This window comes from Xenopus laevis, chromosome 4S, assembly GCF_017654675.1.
Source record: "Xenopus laevis strain J_2021 chromosome 4S, Xenopus_laevis_v10.1, whole genome shotgun sequence".
Classification (NCBI taxonomy): domain Eukaryota; kingdom Metazoa; phylum Chordata; class Amphibia; order Anura; family Pipidae; genus Xenopus; species Xenopus laevis.
In genome coordinates, this window is record NC_054378.1 from 89,033,795 (window position 1) to 89,054,745 (window position 20,951).

At 37.6% G+C, this 20,951-nt stretch overlaps 1 protein-coding gene across 2 annotated transcripts; it reads left to right on the top strand.

Moving 5' to 3' along the window:
• Window positions 1-2,886: 2,886 nt before the first annotated feature.
• Window positions 2,887-20,078, top strand: amy2b.S (amylase, alpha 2B (pancreatic) S homeolog). Of its 2 annotated transcripts, none has more exons than XM_041591163.1 (10): window positions 2,887-3,069; window positions 3,386-3,532; window positions 3,653-3,847; window positions 4,575-4,805; window positions 7,672-7,805; window positions 7,978-8,100; window positions 8,829-8,928; window positions 9,088-9,209; window positions 9,548-9,673; window positions 19,822-20,078. In XM_041591163.1, exons 1-10 carry the CDS (start codon window positions 2,902-2,904, stop codon window positions 20,009-20,011), a joined length of 1,536 nt encoding a protein of 511 aa, XP_041447097.1. In that variant the 5' UTR covers window positions 2,887-2,901; the 3' UTR covers window positions 20,012-20,078.
• Window positions 20,079-20,951: the final 873 nt, after the last annotated feature.

Here is a 20,951-nt window from a genome sequence, read left to right on the forward strand (position 1 = left end):
AGAAAGGGGTTCCATTTTAATATTATAAAAAGTTTTTTTTACAGTGAGAGCTGTGAATTTCGAGTCATGGTGGCTTATTAGATAGCTTCAAGAAGATAGCTTCAAGAAAGGATCAGATGGCTCTTTAACAAGTGTGGAAACACAGGGTTATTGAAGATAAATCAAAGTACAAGTTGATCCAGTGACTGGTTCAATTGCCATCTTGGAGTCAGGAAGGAATTTTTCCCCCTCTGGGATAAATTGTAGAGGCTTTGGAAGGGGTTTTCCTTTTCACTGGATCATTTTAAGCTATGATACCATGAACTGTAGAAATATACAAGGACACATATTACATATGTAGTAGACAAAAGTATGAAGAGTGAAATTACAAAAATATGTTATTAAAATAACATTTTTAGCAGCCAGTATATAATCCCTTGTATGCAATATATGTAGGAGTTGATCCAGCTCAAATTCCAAAAAAATTCTCCAGGCAAGGAGGGACTTGTAACATGTCTTCAGTCAGAAATGTATATAAAAAAAAGAAAATAAAACAGGAAAAACAACTGCTGCCTTCACCCATTTATTCATGTTCTATCTAAGTTTTGTTAGAGTTAACCTAACCTGCTCTTCTTTCCTCTACTTTGTGGATTTTTGTATGGATCTCTCCCTTCATTTTATATCTATTAAATGTACCATTTGTCCCTCTTTCTATAGTAGGTAGTTACATTAGTGTTGTACTTGCCAACACTTATTTTACATTATAGAACTTGGCCCAGGTTCTTTCTTAATAAACTCTGTTTGCACAGTTTGTACTAGGCTTTGACTGACAAACTAGTATAGCTTATAAGAAATGGCTTGGTAGTGATTGGTATTTGGTTTCATGTTCAACTTGGTTTTGATTTAATTATTTTACTTGCTCTTTACTTGGAGAATTAAACCCTTAAAAATGAATATAGCTAGAAATGTCACATTTTACATACTAAACTTATTAAAACAACCTAAAGGTTTAGCATCTCTATAAAAGTAATGATTCAGGCCATCAAAGTTGTCACAGGAGTTTCCCATCTTGGATTCTGTTAGAAGTGTCAGTGACACTCACATTCTCAGTGTGCTATGAGCAGATGTTGAAAAGCTAAGTTTAGAGATCACAAATCATCAAGCAGAAAATGAGATTTGCCTGTCATATTAGCTTATGCTACAAGGCTGATTATTAAATTGTGCTGGTTTCTAGGGATGTAGCGAACTGCCGATTTGGTGTTCACGAACGCCGTTCGCGAACACCGGCAAAAAATGCGAACGTTCGCGAACAGTTCGCGAACTTCGAACACCCGCTAAAATCGTTCGAATCGAACAATCGAAGGATTTTAATCGTTCGATCGAACGATTTTCATTCGAATCGAACGATCGAAGCATTCGATCGAATGCTTTTCATTCGATCGAATGCTTACAATTGTTCGAACGAATGGAAATCGTTAGATTTTTAGTGGTCGAAGGAATTCGAATGGTCGAACGATTTGTATTCGAATCGAACGCGAACTCAAAATGCGAACGTCGCGCAACGTTCGCGAACATTCGGCGGACGCGAACGGTCGAAGTTCGCGCGAACAAGTTCGCCGGCGAACAGTTCGCTACATCCCTACTGGTTTCTGAGCTGCTAATAATCTACTGTACATTATTTACTAACCAGCCTTTATATTTTATATATTCAATATATATTGTGCATCAGGTCCTAAGCTCAGTAACTGACAGCAACACAGAACATGTGCAGTGAATCAGCAGAAAAGAAGATGGGAAGCTACTGGGGCACCTTCAGAGGCATAGATCTTCCCCGTTAAAAGGCCGTGGTTCCCTTGGGCTGGTACAGAAGCTCATGACATAATGTAAAATATTTCTGCCCTACTTCTTTAGTTTGGCTTTAGTTCTCAGATCATCTGGTCACATTGTTACATTTCCAGTACTTATGACAGCCAGCCTTGGATCACTGCCATCCTTGTGGTTTAACAGTATTAGAGAGTATTTGTCATCCACTGATTCTTGCCTTACCCTGTGTCTCTTCTTGTGGCTGTTTTGTTATCCAGTGCAGCGGTTGAGTTATTTACCTTACCTCCTCTAATGCCTTTGCCCACACTAATTAATGTTTTGAGGGTTACTGTCATTCAAGACTTTTGTTTATTTGCTTCTACAGTATCTCTCCAACCTGTAGCAGGTAGTATTGTCCCCCACCTAATGCTTAAGATCAATGTTCTTCTGCTTTCTTTGGCTTTAATATACTGCAACATATTGAAAAATTACTGAAAAATTACTGACAAATGACCAATATTTGTACCATTTTTTATCTGCAAGTTTGTTTAAAGAGCAACATCTTCCAATGTCTATTATGTTGATTAAATTGCTTTACTAACTTTGAAATAGCATTTACCTAAAGTTCAAGTGAGGAATAGTGATGGGAGAATTTGTTCCGTTTTTCCCGAAATTCGCAAAACAGGCGAAAAAAATCGCGAAGTGGGATTTTTGACGCTGGCGACAATTGACACACATTAAAGTCAATGGGCATCCATTTAATTGTCAGAACTGTCGCCAATCGTGACGTGAGTCGTGAAACACGCAAACTTGAATCAAATTCATGCCTGCCGAATAAATTCACCCATCACTAGTGAGGAACATACTTATATAATGTTATATAATGAAAACTGAGGTTTACCTTTCTCTGAACCTTGAATATAAAGTACAACTGATAATACTTGAGTTATAAAAAGAAACACAAGTTACCAGTGGGAAATTCAATATTTTCTCCACCTGGTTTGTTTTATTGCAATAAACAAGTGACAGGTGTTAATTACATAACACAATCAGTTTTGCTTATCCATTCTGCAGTATATAAGGAGATAGAAAGCAACACTCTTTGCATCAGTTGGCAGGATGAAGCTCCTTCTACTCTTGGTGACTATTGGGCTCTGCTCAGCCCAGTACAATCCTAACACTCAATCCGGACGAACATCTATTGTGCACCTGTTTGAATGGAAATGGGTTGATATTGCTGCAGAATGTGAGCGCTATTTGGGACCTAATGGCTTTGGAGGTGTCCAGGTCAGTATGTGGATGGAAAACATAATGGAACCACCCTAAAATTAAATAATTTATTAAAAATATTTTAATACCAAACACTCATTGCAACATTTGACAAATAAGAATTTAGAAATAAAAACTGATTGGAATGGGCAAAATGTAAAAATAACATTCAATATTGTTTTTCTTTTGCACCAGTCATCGTACATCTTGAGACATGAATAACTGTATCTTATGCCCATAACTACTTACCATAAGTACAAAATGGTTAATTCTCTCCACATTATTAACATTTTAAAGTAAACACCATTTCATTTTCTTTATAAATCTTCACCAGATTTCACCACCAAATGAAAACATTGTTGTGACAAACCCCTATAGACCCTGGTGGGAGAGGTACCAACCTATAAGTTATAAGCTCTGCACTCGTTCTGGGAATGAACAACAGTTTAGAGACATGGTGACAAGATGTAACAATGTTGGGGTAAGTAAGAACATCTAAACTACCTATTCTTAGCATTTTTCTCAGACATTTTCATGATTTTCTGTAAACTTTCCTATGCATATGGGTATTACTTACCTCCTATTTATCTCTGTCCTTCAGGTATATATTTATGTGGATGCCATAATCAACCATATGTGTGGCTCAGGTGGCGGTGCCGGCACTCATTCAACTTGTGGAAGCTACTTCAATGCAGGATCCAGGGATTTCCCAGTCCCCTATTCCGGCTTGGATTTTAATGATGGAAAGTGCAGGACTGGCAGTGGTGAAATAGAAAATTATGGGGATGCTAACCAGGTTGGTACTTCAGTGACATAACTACTGTACAACTGAGTCACTTTACATGTTGGTGAAATTGTTTTCATTCATTTTGATTCAATCCAATCAAAATTGTTTATTTTATTTACAATAATACATAATGATCCATGATAAATCAGCCTATGTGCCAGGAAGTGTTTTCCCTGGTCTTAAAACTTATTCCAGGTTATGTTATCAGTTTGAAATAACCAGTTGGCAAAAAAATGTAAATATGCTTTTAGCAGCAGTCTTATTAGTATTTTTATATTAATTACATTTTACTTTGATTACATTACCATGTTTATAGTCAACTCTAAATATTTCCCCAACTGTGTGGCAGTAAAACCAGCGATAAATGGGCTCATTTATAATACTAAACATATGGTTAATTCTGTGGTAAAGATCTGGTAATGTAAAGATTTATGATGAAAAATAGCAATTTGTACAAACTCACATCAAAACCCCAGTGAAGTTATGGAATATCTCTAAATTCTTACAGATTCATTTGAAAACTGTTTTAAATATGATTTTATTTCTCATTTTTCCAAATAGTGAAATAACTTTGTATCTCTAAACGTTACTGAAATGACTGCATAAGTATTACTCTTAAAACTTGCTGATATATAATCCATTATTAATTAGTTAAAGTTAAGATGCCTTTCAAGTCATATATTTTAGTAAAGCAGAAACAAATTTTAAGTAAACGCTAATAAATACATTTCCATAGGTCCGAAACTGTCGTCTTGTTGGTCTCTTGGATTTGGCAATGGAGAAAGACTATGTTCGTGGGAAGATTGCCGAATACATGAACAATCTAATTAACATTGGGGTTGCTGGATTCAGACTGGATGCTGCTAAACATATGTGGCCTGGAGACCTAAAGGCTATTTCCGACAGACTCAATAATCTGAACACAAAATGGTTCCCTGCAGGAGCTCGACCTTTCATCTTCCAAGAGGTAACACACTTACATATGGTATCCTCTGTCTTTAAATATGGAAAGATTAATTACAAAGCCAACCTTTACTTATCAAAATCATTTTATTTAGACATTAAAAACTTCCTTTTCACAGCTCAGTGAAAAGCCACTATTGCTTTCATGCATCAATATACTTGTTTTAACCAGATTTCATGCTATTGCACATTGAGAAGGCAAACTCTAACTCTCTAAATTACCCATTCCCATTACTATTGGTTAATCTGTTATAGTATGCTATAAAATATTGTACAAGAACATACACTGCCTACCTATGCAGTATGCATAAAGATATAACTTTATTTATAAAGTGCTACTAATATGTACAATGCTGTACATTTTTCAGTGCATTAATAGTAAAGACAGGGGAACCAAGTAATCAAATGTAAAACGTTAAAATTATTAAGTTATGTTAAGAGAGACAAGAAACCACACAAGATTTTTTCCCATTTTCATCATCTTATCATTTATTTATATTATGTATATAACAAATGGTATGCCATTTTGGATTAAAAGCTGCTTAAGTAACTGGGGTATATTTTGTTACTATTTATAGTGAAGTGGTTGTATGTATTTCTTTGTCTAGCTTGGGGTCGCTTGGTTTGCTTGTAGGCCCCTGCAATGCAGTATGAGGTATTACAGTGACAACTTCTATCATCTGGTCTTTATCCATGTTTTTCTGGTGGACTATATGACATTAATTTCCTGGACTTTAAGCTTGTAGTTTTGTTTCATGGCTTAACTGGGATGTTTGAGTTAACACTATCCCTAATCAATTTGTTGTATTTATTTAGGGTTCTTGAATTTAGTCCTGTCTGTGTTAGGCAGCAATCTATCCAAGAAGGTGGACAGAGGAGGCACATAGGTGTTCCCCTATACATGAAAACGTTTGAGGAATTGCTCAGTGGAAACAGTTGTATCAGCTGTCCCCACCTTGCAGTCCTCCAGTTAACCAGTTCAGGTGCTTACAAAAATGTGTTCAATTTAAAATTCAACTTTTATTTCTCTCATTTAAAAAAACAGACCACGCTGCCACATACACACAACACAACGCTGAAAATCCATTTCAGAGAAGCTGGACCATGTCCATAAAAAACATACACTTTAAAAACATAGGATGAACGAATGGGGATATTACACAATGGTAATTCACCAGCCACACACCATAATGGTATTACAGAAGTAGATTCAATTAACTACAAGCCCAGTTGCTTAAATATTCAAACCAATCTATTCTCAGCCATTCTTGTGGCAAAGTATAAACGAGATCGCCCACACCTCCCTTCCGTTTTTTTCCCAGAGATAACTACCTGTGAAGGCGCATTCAACTCTGCAAGGAAACCGGAACCCTATTTAAACCAGCATTGAACATGCGCAACTCACTTATGCCCCTGAAGAAGCCGGGTAACCGGTGAAACGCGTCGGGAGGCATAGGTGGACGGTAGGGGACCAGCCCCTACACGCTCCCAACGTAGCCAGGTAGTTATCTCTGGGAAAAAAACGGAAGGGAGGTGTGGGCGATCTTGTTTATACTTTGCCACAAGAATGGCTGAGAATAGATTGGTTTGAATATTTAAGCAACTGGGCTTGTAGTTAATTGAATCTACTTCTGTAATACCATTATGGTGTGTGGCTGGTGAATTACCATTGTGTAATATCCCCATTCGTTCATCCTATGTTTTTAAAGTGTATGTTTTTTATGGACATGGTCCAGCTTCTCTGAAATGGATTTTCAGCATTGTGTTGTGTGTATTTGGCAGCGTGGTCTGTTTTTTTAAATGAGAGAAATAAAAGTTGAATTTTAAATTGAACACATTTTTCTAAGCACCTGAACTGGTTAACTGGAGGACTGCAGGGTGGGGACAGCTGATACAACTGTTTCCACTGAGCAATTCCTCAAACGTTTTCAAGTATAGATACAATATTTAACTTGCGAGTGTGTGGATACTTAGTAGCACTTTCTCTGTTACTCTATTTAAGGAACTGTTCCCCTATACATCCCTTAACTTGACATTTGGCATGTCATTTAGATGTGCAAGTTAGGAACTGACAGGAGACGCAGACTGCAATGGGGCTCTGTCCTCCTTACAAACTGCCCTATTGACCATAATAAGGACAGGCCACACCTGTGCCTCCTGACACCAGTGTCGGACTGGGACACTGGGGGCCCACCCAAAAAACGTAGACCAGGGGCCACTCTCAGTGCTATTATATTTCCTCTACTCACTCAACCTCTATTCTCTTAGTCTCTTTTCTTTACATACTATAATCCATTATTCCATCTATGTAACCTCTTTGTTCTCATAGCAATAGGGAATGACCATGAAATAGGCTAAATGTTTAGCAGCATGAGAGCCCACTGACACCTGGGCCCACTGGGAGTGGGCCTTACAAAATACTGCTTAATTATTATTTCAGTTCATCAAATAATATTAATAGCATTTGTGTTTTAGTTACCTTTATTGACAACATGTCGGCTGAGTCTTCCCCATCAGAGCAAGCTACTCTGCTGAAGATAGACAGTAGAATTTATGATTAATAAGCCATAGTTAATACATTAATCAAATCAGTGTAAATGTATAGATAATACAAACAGCAGACAAAGTTTCAGTTCAGCTTGGTACATGCATTGGTCCATGTATAGAACAGCCACACATACAGTATTGCAATATGCATGAATACAGTTGTAAAAGATGTGACTTGCACACTGCATGTTATAAAGGCCTTTGGTATCCACCAGTACCATTTTACATTTATATTTTCTGAGGATATCTTATGGTTTGTTTGATTTGCACTGTTATGACATCTTTAGTCATATTAATACCATTTCATTATTTTTGTTAACAAGGTAATTGATCTTGGGGGTGAAGCAATTTCTGCCAACGAATACTTTGGAGTTGGACGAGTTACTGAATTCAAATATGGTGCCAAGCTTGGGGGAGTCATCCGCAAATGGAATGGAGAAAAGATGGCCTATCTAAGGTAGCTTGATATGCACAATTGGAAAAATACTTCAACATACAACTTTATTTTGGATGTGAACTAAACTATTCCAAACCATTCTTTCATTTTACTGAACTAAACTTTTAAGCTTAAACAAGTTTGAAAAAAATATACTATATATATTAAAATAATGGTTCTTTTCTCCCTCTAGGAACTGGGGAGAAGGCTGGGGATTTATGCCCAATGATAGAGCTTTGGTGTTTGTTGACAATCATGATAATCAAAGAGGACACGGTGCTGGAGGAGCTTCCATTCTCACCTTCTGGGATGCACGGTATTATTGAGTCTTCCTATATTATTTTGGCCCACAGAATTATAAATACTGTCAAAGTATATAAAAGAATATAGAAAAAATATAAATATTGTGAACAAGCTTACAGTAGTTTACTTGATTTAGGAGGAAGACACATAGAGCTACTAGTAGCAGCTACTTGTCACAGCTACAAAATAGATAATAGTGATAATTGGCTTTGCTAAGACATGGGACAAGTGTTTTGGCAGAGGCAATTCTCAGTATTGTCTGCGGCAGGGCATTTTGTAGCCACAAAAAGTAGCTGCTGCTATTAGCTCCATAGTGACTAGTAGCAGCTAATCTTTGTGGCTACAAAATGCCCTGCCATAGACAATACTGACAATTGTCTCTGCTAAAACACACATTTGGGGGAATGTAATATGTTTTGTTAGTACAAAGAATTTGCAAACACCGTTGCAAATGTTAGCTACCATGTTTGCATCCTTTTTGACTGATTACAGACCTCAAAGTGTATGTAAGAAAATTTTTCGACAAAATATTTAACAACACAGAGCAGGTGTTAATGCTAACCTTTGCTTAGCAATAATGCGTAATGTAATATTTACCAGCGAGTAATTTTTCATTGCAAGCAGCGCCGAACAAGTAGCTGCTACTAGTAGCTCTGTGTGTCTTCTTCAGCTTGTTTTATATTAGCTTGTAAGCATCTTACAAGCGGAAATGTACTCATTTTCCATTGTCTTTCCCTGCAGTCTGTACAAAATGGGAGTTGGCTTCATGCTGGCGCATCCTTATGGTTTCACTCGTGTCATGTCTAGCTACAGATGGTCTAGGAACATATCGAATGGAAAGGTAATGTATTTGTTTTAAATTTAAAATTGGAATCCATGCATACCACCCATTCGTGTAATTATCAATCCAGTTAGCCAACTATTACATTTCATTGCTTTTCTTATTTTCATATTAGAAATGCATTACTATCCAAAGTAAAGAACAGCAATTTTTTTGCAGGACCAAAATGACTGGATTGGCCCTCCTACTAATTCTGATGGGTCTATCAAATCAGTTCCTATCAACGCTGATGCAACATGTGGTGACAACTGGGTCTGTGAGCATAGATGGCGCCAGATAAAGTGAGTAAAGAACACAGTGCCCGCAGTAGATAAAGCACAGATGATTCCTCGTTTATGCTCTGTGTTAGTCTCATTAAGGTTTCTAAAATTTTCTATGAAGATCTCAGCTGCCCCCATGGCTACACAGCAGCTTGTTTATATAAACTATTGTAGAGTTTCTAAAGCAAACACGTCAGTTTTAAAAGTGCAGCACAACAGTACATTACATTGTCATTACTTGCATTTTTATTGGTGTTATTGAAGATGCTTATAAAATGGGAAAAGTTGTGTGAGACCTACTGTACAATAATATGTTTCAATAATAATGTCTGGACAATGCTTGTGACTCTACATTTCAGGAACATGGTTATCTTCCGTAATGTGGTAAATGGTCAACCCTTCTCAAACTGGTGGGATAATGGGAGCAATCAAGTTGCATTCGGACGTGGCAATAAAGGATTCATAGTCTTTAATAATGATGACAGGTGAGCCACTCTTCAAATATATAAATATACAGTATGTATTATATAACACAGTGGTAACAGTGGGGAGGTTTTTGTTGAATTCTAGCCTGGGTGCAACTCCAAGCTGAGAGATGCACAAAGTCCCATAGTTGCATGCTAGTGATGTGCGGGTCGAGAATTTCTCGACACGCATCCGACCCTAACCCGCCCGCTCCCTACCCGCATCCGAACCGGGCCCGCTGCTCCTCTTTATTTATAGACCCGGAAGTCTATAAATTCCGGCGCCGGAAGCCGGCAGTACTAGGTCGTGGGCAGGGAGAGCAGGAGAAGAGCTCGACCCGCGACCCTGCGCATTTCGTCCAGGGGTCGGCCCGAAGCCGCCCGATCTGCGGGTCCCGCGGGCCTCGGGTCGGCCCGCACATCACTATTGCATACAATATGCAGCTGTGAAATGACTACACAAAATTAATACAAATTTAAAAAATTAAATATTAAAATATACTATAAGACCATAAAGAATGTGGAATCACTAGCCCCATCAAGGCATATTCTTTGGTAAGTTGTTTCACATGGAGTTATGCTTCTGTCAGCATGTTCTTTCCTGTATGCTATGGGTAAAATGCTTTAAAGGGATGTTATAGAATGGTAAAGAGCAAATTTTCAATTGGTCTTCATTATTTATTTTGTTAGTTAGTCTTTTAATCATTTTTTTTTTACTCTTCCCAGCTTTCAAATGGAGGTCACTGACCCCATTTAAAAACAAATGCTCTCTTAAGCTACACATCTTTTTTTACTGGTACTTTTTATTACTCATCTTTCTATTCAGGACTCTCCTATTCATATTCCAGTCTCTTATTCAAATCAATGCATGGTTGCTAAGGTAATTTGGACCCTAGCAACCAGAATATTAAAACTGCAAACTGAAGAGCTGCTGAATACAAAGCTAAATAACTCAAACAAATAAACCACAAATAATAAAAAATGAAAACCTATTGCAATTGTCTCATAATATCACCCTGTACATCATGTTAAAAGTTATCTCAAAGGTGAACAACCCCTTTAATCTATTATCAGACACACACACATACTGTATATTCATACAAGCACACACAAAAACATTGACCCTTCCTGAACTTCCTCTCACCATTGTGCAGCACTCTCATTGTACCATACTGGGAAACAAAAGAACCCAATTGTGACCTCTCTGTATTGAAATATTGAAAGACTAAGCAATCACTTTGCAACTATGTGAAATCTGTAATATTTCTTATATTCAATTGATTAATTTAGGTACATGGATACTACTCTGAATACTGGCCTTCCAAGTGGAACCTACTGTGATGTGATCTCAGGACAGAAGGAGGGATCTCGCTGCACAGGCAGGCAGATCAATGTGGATGGAAATGGCTATGCTCGTTTCCAGATAAGCAACACTGATGAAGACCCATTTGCTGCTATCCATGTGAATGCCAAACTATAAATTTCCAAAAATATGATCTGACATACTCCTGCATTATGTGCAGTGATCTATACAAATACAGTATATGATGTTTTGAACACTCATGGAAATTAAACCATTTGAATAACTTTGAACATGAACATGATGAATAAATAACTTTTAACTGACATTAAACTACAGTGTCGACATGTAGCCTTTTTTTAACCTTCAGCAAACATAATGACAAAAGACTGTGTGGATCATTTATAAACTTCACGCATAGTTACATAGTTACATAGTTAAATCCGGTTGAAAAAAGACAAGTTCCATCAAGTTCAACCCCTCCAAATGAAACCCAGCATCCATACACACACCCCACCATACCCTCACATAAATTCTATATACCCATATCTATACTAACTATAGAGCTTAGTATCACAATAGCCTTTGATATTATGTCTGTCCAAAAAATCATCCAAGCCATTCTTAAAGGCATTAACTGAATCAGCCATCACAACATCACCCAGCAGTGCATTCCACAACCTCACTGTCCTGACTGTGAAGAACCACCTACGTTGCTTCAAATGAAAGTTCTTTTCTTCTAGTCTAAAGGGGTGGCCTCTGGTACGGTGATCCACTTTATGGGTAAAAAGGTCCCCTGCCATTTGTCTATAATGTCCTCTAATGTACTAAGTGTAATCAAGTCCCCTCACAAACCTTTTTTCCAGAGAGAACAACCCCAACCTTGACAGTCTACCCTCATAATTTAAGTCTTCCATCCCTCTAACCAGTTTAGTTGCACGTCTCTGCACTCTCTCCAGCTCATTTAAATCCTTCTTAAGGACTGGAGTCCAAAACTGCACTGCATACTCCAGATGAGGCCTTACCAGGGACCTATAAAGAGGCATAATTATGTTTTCATCCCTTGAGTTTATGCCCTTTTTTTATGCAAGACAGAACTTTATTTGCTTTAGTAGCCACAGAATGACACTGCCCAGAATTAGACAACTTGTTATCTACAAAACCCCTACATCGTTCTCATTTAAGGAAACTGCCATTTAGTGTATAAATTGCATTTATTGACATTGAACCTTATTTTCCAGTCTTCTGCCCAGGTTTCCAATTCAGTGAAATCACTCTGCAAATTTGCAGCATCCTGTATAGAACTTATAGTTCTGCACAATTTTATATCATCATCAAAAAGTACAGAGCCCTGTGGTACTCCACTAACAACACTGGTCCAATTAGAAAATGTTCCATTGACCACCACTCTTTGTAATCTATATTTTAGCCAGTTCTCTATCCAGGTACAAATACTATGTTCCAAGCCAACATTCCTTAATTTAACCAGTAACCTTCTGTGTGCACCTGTATCAAATGCTTTAGCAAAGTCTAAGTAGATCACATCCACTGCCATCTCAGAATTGAGTTCCCTGCTCACCTTCTCATAAAATGAGATTAGTTTAGTCTGGCAAGATCTATTACGAATAAAAGCATGTTGGCACAAACTCATAGGGGCAGATTAACTAAAGAGCAAAGTGACTAATGCTATCGACTTTTCGCCAGCGTTCCCACCCGCAGGGACATCGCAGATTCACAACTGGTGAGGCGCCAATTCACTAGGAAATGGGACCTATCGGTCATTCGCACTCTATCGCCAGGTGACTTTTCGCTCTGGTGAACGGGTGTTACTCCACAGATTCACTAAAATGCAGATTTTACTGAACGTTACCGCTTTCGCCAGAGTTGCCTTCGCCACCTCAGACTAGGTGAAGTGCTATAAAGCAGCTAGATCTTCCTCAATCTTCTGTCACTTACATCATATCCTGTGTGCCGAAAATGCATTAAAGTTCAAAAAACACTGGCGACTTTTTCTTTTTATAAGCGGGATTAGCTGCAAAAGTCTGAACTTACTTTTTTGGGAAAGTGGTTTTCTCCACACATTTTATTAAATATGGAACATTAATTTTATAGTGGGCTCATGTGTATTGCATTATATTAACTTTCTTGTCTTTATTAAGGTTCCCTGGACATGTATAACAAAAAGTGGTAACTCAAGCATTTGCACCATTTATTATAAAGACCTCTTTAGACCGGTTAACAAAAAAAAGTTTGTCAGTTAAAAAATGTTTAAGTCAAGACTTTGCAGGCAATTTCACTTCAAAAAAGGAAAAGTCATCATAGTTTTTGAGCTTTGATGCATTTTCATCTCACAGGATAAGATGACAGAAGATTGAGAAAGATCTGGCTACTTTATAGAACTTCACCTGGTCTGAGGTGGCGAAGGCAACTCTGGCGAAAGAGGTAAAGTTCAGTAAAATCCACATTTTAGGGAAATTAAACGTCAGTTCGCCAGAGTGAAAAGTCGCCTGGCAATAGAGTGCGAATGACTAATAGCCATGGTGCCATTCGCTAGCGAATTGGCGACATGCACCTGTTACTAAATTGCTGATGTCCCTGCGGGTGGCAACGCTGGGAAAAGTAACTAGCATTAGCCACTTCGCTTTTTAGTAAATCTGCCCCATAGTATTATGATTTGCTATGAAGTCTAGTATTTTATCCTTTATTAATCCTTCAAAAAAAGCTTTCCTACCACTGATGTCAGACTAACTGGTCTATAGTTTTGAGGCTGAGTACGGGATCCCACATTTGCATAGTGAATATATTTGCTCTGCACATGGTTATATTTCTAAAGTTGAATAAGAGTGGTGCAGTGCGAATGTCTGTAAGATGGCAAAAACCGCAAATAAGTGAATATTTATGCACACACTCCACAACTTTGGTGGTGAAGAAAATTTTCACAAAACAGTTTTGCAAATTGTGAATTTAAATTGCTATCAATGCTATTTTCGTGCACAACAGACGTGCACCGTGGCCACTCAAACTCTCGAAATTTGTGCTATTAAAACCAGTGGGTCTGAAAGCATAGTTGGCCACAGGAACATAATATGGAGTAATTTGTCACTGTCAATAATTCCTGAAGTGAAGGTTAAGGTGTCTTTTATCTGTCGTTTATTCTATTTTCAGAAGGCTTTCTATTGCATTTCTTGAATTTGAAAGACCCTTTTTGCCAGTTTTGGTCCTTCTCACCCTAACCATGATGATTATTTTTGTCAATGACAATAATGAGCTTCCTTAATGTGCTGAAACTGCAGCAATCTTAGCTGTAAGTTTAACAACATATTTTTTGCTTCAGGATATGCTGGCACATTTATGCATAGCTGTGATGGGTCCTGGGAGGGAGGTTTCTCTATTTGCCCAGGGAAGTTTTAACTAGTGTCTGTTCATATATAATGAAATAGGTAGAAGTATATGGCTCCTCCTCTTTGAACTCCACCTGCTGTACAGGGTAGATGTACAGAAGGCCCCTTCCAAATCATCCAAACGCACTTTTTAAAATTATTACAGGTAGATTTACAGATTCAATGGACGATACAGCTGTTTACAACAGAACAAAATGTCTTTTAATTCTCCTGATGATCCAGTTTTCAGTTCCTCTTTGGGTATATCAAAAAATACATCTTGAGACCCCTGCCACACATAGGGGCAGATTTATCAAGGGTCGAATTTAGAGTTTATGGGAGTTTATAAAAACTCCCATATACTCCCATAAACTTGAAATTTGAAATAAAAATGACCATGATCAAAATTTATTAAAAAATTGGAATTTTTTAAATTCAGATGAATAGGATCGACCTGCAACCTCAAATCAAATTCAAATTAGATTCAAGTTTTTTCACCAAACTATTTTTTTTGGAAAAAAAAAGTTTTTTTGTTTTTTTTTAAATGTTTTTGAAAAATAATTTTTTATTTTTTTTTCTTCAAAAGTCCACCAAAAGACTCCAAATTGATTGTTGGAGGTCCCCCCATAGGCTAACACACCAATTCGGCAGGTTTTAGATGGCGAATAGTCAAATTCAAATTCTTAAAAGGACAGTACATGATAAATTTAGAATTTTTTTTTTAAACTTGAATCGAATTTGGACTATTCCCTAGTCGAATTACACTAAAATAAACTCGAATTTAAAAATTTGAATTTTCAATTCAACCCTTGATAAATATGCCCCATAGTGTTCCTCTGCTAGCAGAAAACATGCTCATTTCACCAGATAATGCTGCATTTGTGCAATCCCTTGTCACTGTATACACTGGCTAGATTTCTCCTTTAGTGAAGTGATAAGCTACTAATATGGCAGAAACATACAATTCTTTGAAATGCATATCCAAATATCCTGATTGTTGCAAGATTTTCAAAAGAATATTAAGGGGCCCATTTACTTAGCTCGAGTGAAGGAATGAATAAAAAAAACTTCGAATTTCGAATGTGGAAGGTCCCCATAGGCTTTGCTAACTTTTTTTGGTCGAAGAAAAATCGTTCGATCAACGGATTAAAATCCTTCGAATCGAACAATTCGAAGGATTTAATCGTTCGATTGAACGAATTGCGGTAAATCCTTTGACTTCGATATTCAAAGTAGAATAATTTAACTTCGACAGTCGAATATTGAGGGTTAATTAATTATTATAATTAGCCCTTGATATTCGACCATAAGTAAGTTTGACCCTTAAAGGAATTGTACAGTGTGAAAATAAAAACTGGGTAAATAGACAGGCTGTGCAAAATAAAAAATGTTTCTAATATAGTTAGTTAGCCAAAAATGTAATGTATAAAGGCTGGAGTGATTTGATGTATAACATGTCAGTCAGAACACTACTTCCTGCTTTTCAGCTCTCTTGGTTTACACTAACTGGTTCCCCTGGTTACCAGGCAGTAACCAATCAGAGACTTGAGGGGGGGCCACATGGGTCATATCTGTTGCTTTTGAATCTGAGCTGAATGCTGAGGATCAATTACAAACTCACTGAACAGAAATGTACCATGTGGCCCCCCTTCAAGTCGCTGACTAACTCAGAGTTATAGAGCTGAAAAGCAGGAAGTTGGATTCTGGCTGTTTAATAAAACATCTGTTCACTCCAGCCTTTATATATTACATTTTTGGCTAACTAACTATATTAGAAACATTTTTTATTTTGCACAGCCTATCTATTTACACAGTTTTTATTTTCACACTGAACTGTTCATTTAAAGTTAACAAAAAAAGTGGAATAACCTTTTATTGCAGTCTGCCTCATGAATGTCTTTCTATATCTAATTAGATGATGGAATAATTGTGGACCTATGCACATTGTAAGCAAGTACTTCCCTTCCACATTGTTCAAAAATAGTGATGGGCAAATCTGACTCGTCTCACTTTTTCAAAAATTTGCGAGACTGCAAAAACAAAATAATCTCCAAACACATTGACGTCAATGGGAGTTTTTTTCACAAAATTTTACAAACCGCTAAATATTTTTTTTACTATCCATTATAGTCTATGGCCTCCGCGAAACAAGGCAAAATATTTTGCTCATACCTTTTCACAAAACCATTCAAGCTTCACAGCAAAAACACAGATATTAATTGACATTGATCCATGTAATCCCAGTTAACCGCAAATTACACAGCTCATGAACTAATACATCAACTTTCACCTTTCCTTTGACTTCAATGCATTTCACCCAAACAGATTTGCTCATCACTAGTCAGGAGTCCATGTGTGAGTGCTGTAAGGAGCTGCATAATTATGTCAGCAGTACTGTATAACATATTCAATAGAGCATATAGGCATAAGTTATTGTAGAGGGGTACCAGTAAAATAGTGTGGGAAAACTGTAATTAAAGGACCTTTAACTGAATTAAAATGTTATAGCCACCCAAAGTTAAAGGAGCAAAATATAGTTATAATTACTGTATGTATCAACACAAGTGTCTCTTGGACAAAGTCTAATGCTTTCCAAAAACTAGAAATGGTTAGATCATGATATGATAAATAATAAAATTCATCTGAACCCTATAATTAAGAACAAGCACACAATCAATGTGTGGGGACTCTTCCTTTGCCTCTTCCTTTTTTACCTTCCCAGTCGAGAAGTTTTTTAAATGTATAAACATTGTCAATAGATGGACTAGATTGATGGCTTCTGTTTTGCCCGTATTTGCATACAAACATACTTTTTCATAAATGTATACAGTGCTGCAGATAACAGAGGACTCAGAATCCAGTAATTTAATACATCTGGGTGGCATAGACACCTCTTATATTTTTGCAATGCTTCCCAGGTCAGAGACTGTCAGCTCCTGGGCCTCCTGGATCTTGCTTTACAAAAGTATTATGTCCGTGGAAAGATCGCTGACTACATGAATTACCTGATCAATATTGGGGTGGCTGGATTTCGTCTTGATGCTTCTAAGCACATGTGGCCCAGAGATATCAAACAAGGGAAAGTTGTGCTCACCACTAGTTTTTAAAATCATTAGGCGGGGGTGCAATGAGGGTGTGACCACAAAAAACATAGACAAATACAAGATTCCTCTGCACTCAACCCATTATCAATATATTTAAGACAGCGACATTTTGTGCATACTGCTACTGAAAAATGCCTTACCCTTTAAACAAAACAGGGATTGTTTGTCCATATATTGCAATATATTTAAGCTGGCCAACTACGTCAAAGTCATCCCATATCTGGCCAGTCCTATGCTCAATTTTCATCTGATTCATTAAGAATTCTATGGTTTAATTATACATTTTATAAAAGGGACGAATACGTTTTACCTGCAACTTACTAGCTGCTTTCAAAGTAAACCTCCCAAACTTGGCTGCCCTTTTATTAGACACCAGTGGGATCACCTGACTATAGCTGGAGGGGGTGGGAGCTACAACATGGAGCTGGTCACTGCTTCTGTATAACTATAACAAACAAGGGAAAGTTGTGCTCACCACAGAGATATCAAAGAAATTCTCAACAGGCTTGACAACCTAAATACAACATGGTTTTCTAATGACACTCCGCCTTTCGTAAATCAAGAGGTGAGAAGCATATTTGGTTTGTTTCAGGATCAAATAACAAAAAGACTTAATTTTTATACTGATGTAAGACTTATGATTTCATAGAACGAAAACACTTGAATAACGTCAAGTTTTAGAGCAACTATCTGCACTGGTTAAGGATCAAAATCGTGACAAGAAACAAAATGATCTTGTGATCTCGAAAGGCAAATTTGTCTAAGAGACTCCCAACAGGATGCAGCTGGGCACCCAAATGAAACATTTAAAAGTGTTCTTCTCTGGCCATGTTCTACAAGTTATAAACCGTTGGGTTAGAATTTAGAGTATTTTGCAATAAAATAATGGCAAACTGTAGATTTTCTAGTATCAATCCTAATTCATTGTAAGTAAATTGTGCCTTCAAATGAGAATCAGAAGCTCAATACATATTATGAACTACATAAAATTACATATTTGCATTTTCTGTGGATTTGGCTTTATTGTTCTTTTTTATTAATTTCATTATCTTGAAGATGAAGGAAAGCTACTGAGGATGATTATTGGCAATAGATTAGCCACAATAGTGCAAGCTAGAACACTATATTTATTCTGTAGAATGCTTAAACAGCTCGAGAAGTTCTATCTGGTTGTTTAGGATATCAGCTGCCATATTAGCTTTGTGTGACATCACTTCCTGCCTAAATCTCTTCCTGCTCACTCATAGGTCTGGGTTCAGATTACCGATGTGAGTTGAGGAAGGAAGGGGTAAAAGAGAGGGGGAGAGAGGAGCAAACTGAGCACGCTCATGCCGTGCCCTGGAGTTGATACAACCTGCGGTAACAACTGGGTGTGTGAGCACAGATGGCGCCAGATAAAGTAAGGCCGTACTTTTTTTTTTTTAAATGTGAAGCTTTATCATCCTATAAAATGTTACCTTAAAACTATTGACTTTTTAGGAACATGATTATATTCCGGAATGTGGTTGATGGTCAGGCTTTCATTAACTGGTGGGACAATGGAAAAAAACAGATTGCTTTAGGCCGTGGTGATAAAGGGTTTATAGTCTTCAATAACGATGACTGGTAAGTGGCCTATATGCACATGGATACATAAACGAAATCTCTGCCTTAGGTTGTAGTTTATGATTTTATCATAATTGATTTATCTATCAGTCTGGGGGAGATATTAGCTACTAACTAGGGCAGTATTTATATATAGAACTCGAGGGCCCATTGCTTTTGAAACAGTTTTAGGGGGTAGTCCATTGGCTTATTACCTTTCTCCCACCTTTACAATATGCCTTTACTTCATCCCCATTGTAATGTTGCCACCTTTTCTGAGAAATGAATTGCCTTCTTTGCTATGTTATTTCTCATATTAATAACATTTGCATCCATACAGCCAGTGGACTGGAAAATACAGCCCAGGTGGCACATCTGCCTTATTTTGATGCTAGCTACTCCACCTCCTGACACTCACTAGCATATAATGGAAAATGTCACAGGTGAAAAGGCATGCCAGGAAATATAAAGGCCTCTGACATTTTAGCGTTAAATGGCTTCTTATCACATGGGTTTCAATAAACCTTTAAAACCCAGGTGGGCAAAGTGACTATACTAAAAAAATATGCTGTTTTGGTAATTTAGCTCAGTTACTGTTCTTTGTTTTCCTTTCTTTGTTTTAAGCTATATTTAGAAATTCAGATAACAGACCATACACAGCAAATCACTGCCTTTTTCAATAATCTGTAAAATAAATGTCAAGGAACTTGTATGCATCTTACAAACTATTCTGATAATTCAGTTACATGATTAAGTAATTTCTATGAAATATATTCATTGTAACATTTTACCTGTCTATAGGAACGTGGATGTCACACTGAATACTGGCCTACCTCCTGGAACCTACTGTGATGTAATTTCAGGGCAGAAAGAAGACACAATTTGCTCTGGCAAGGAGATCACTGTGAACAATGACAGAACTGCTCACTTCCAAATCAGTAACACTGCAGAAGATCCATTTGTTGCAATTCATGTGAATGCCAAGTTATGAGTTGTACATCATTCTAACGAACATTAAATATGCATTTAAATCTTTAAATAAAGTGATTAAACAGAAATGCATAAATGTTGGGTGTTTGGCCAACCCCCTGGTGCCAAGGTGGTACATCACATAATTCTTACCGAAGCAGGTCCTGAGTCCCCTTTTCTAAGTGAAAGGTACTGGGAAACTCCTCTCTGGCAGTGCCTCCACCTAATGGGATCCCGGAATACACCGGAGGATAGTCCCATTAGGAAACAAATCAATCACAAACTTAATTATATAAAAATATATAATTTATACAAAGAAGTGCAATTTTAAGGGGAAGTAAACTGTAACATTATACACATAAATGCATGACCCACTACCCTAGGAACCTGTAGCAGTCCAGTCCTGGGAATTCCCTGCCAGGAAAAGTCCCTCACCTCCATTTTGGCAGCCCAAGAGTCTCCAACCCTTGTCCCCAAAAGAGTACCGGTCCTAGGTAGCGCTACCTGCCCAAATACCTTTCCCGATGCAAAGTATTTGCTCCCACGTGGCAGGCACACAAAAAGCCTGTTTCTCCAAACAGTAGATCGCTGGATCCTCATCCTTTTCTACCCCTTCCCTCAGGTAACACTCACCCCAAAGGAGTCACACAAACGGGTAGTCTCACACAGAGCTGACAGGCATCCACAGCGATGATCTCTTTATAGGCTCTAGACTCTCCCAGTCGAGCACATAACAAGGCTTAAATACTTCAGGTATTTGCACCCAACACTGTCTATAGCGTGAGCTCTCCCAACATCCATTGCTGAACTGCAGCTCTCAACACTCTTCATAGTGTGAACATACATATCCGCAAATCCAAACTCCAAACCCTCCTTGGTTGATCTTTCAGGCACTGGAGGATCCTGCCCAGCCTTGGCAGGCCTATCAAACGCCCTTTTGCCTATATTTTGCCAGATAGGTT

Excerpts from the sequence above, each read along its gene's own strand:
- amy2b.S (XM_041591163.1), top strand. The coding sequence starts at position 2,902 with ATGAAGCTCCTTCTACTCTTGGTGACTATTGGGCTCTGCTCAGCCCAG. Across the intron at positions 4,806-7,671 it reads GACCTTTCATCTTCCAAGAG|GTAATTGATCTTGGGGGTGA; the intron begins GTAACACACTTA and ends TTTGTTAACAAG. Across the intron at positions 8,929-9,087 it reads GGAACATATCGAATGGAAAG|GACCAAAATGACTGGATTGG; the intron begins GTAATGTATTTG and ends ATTTTTTTGCAG.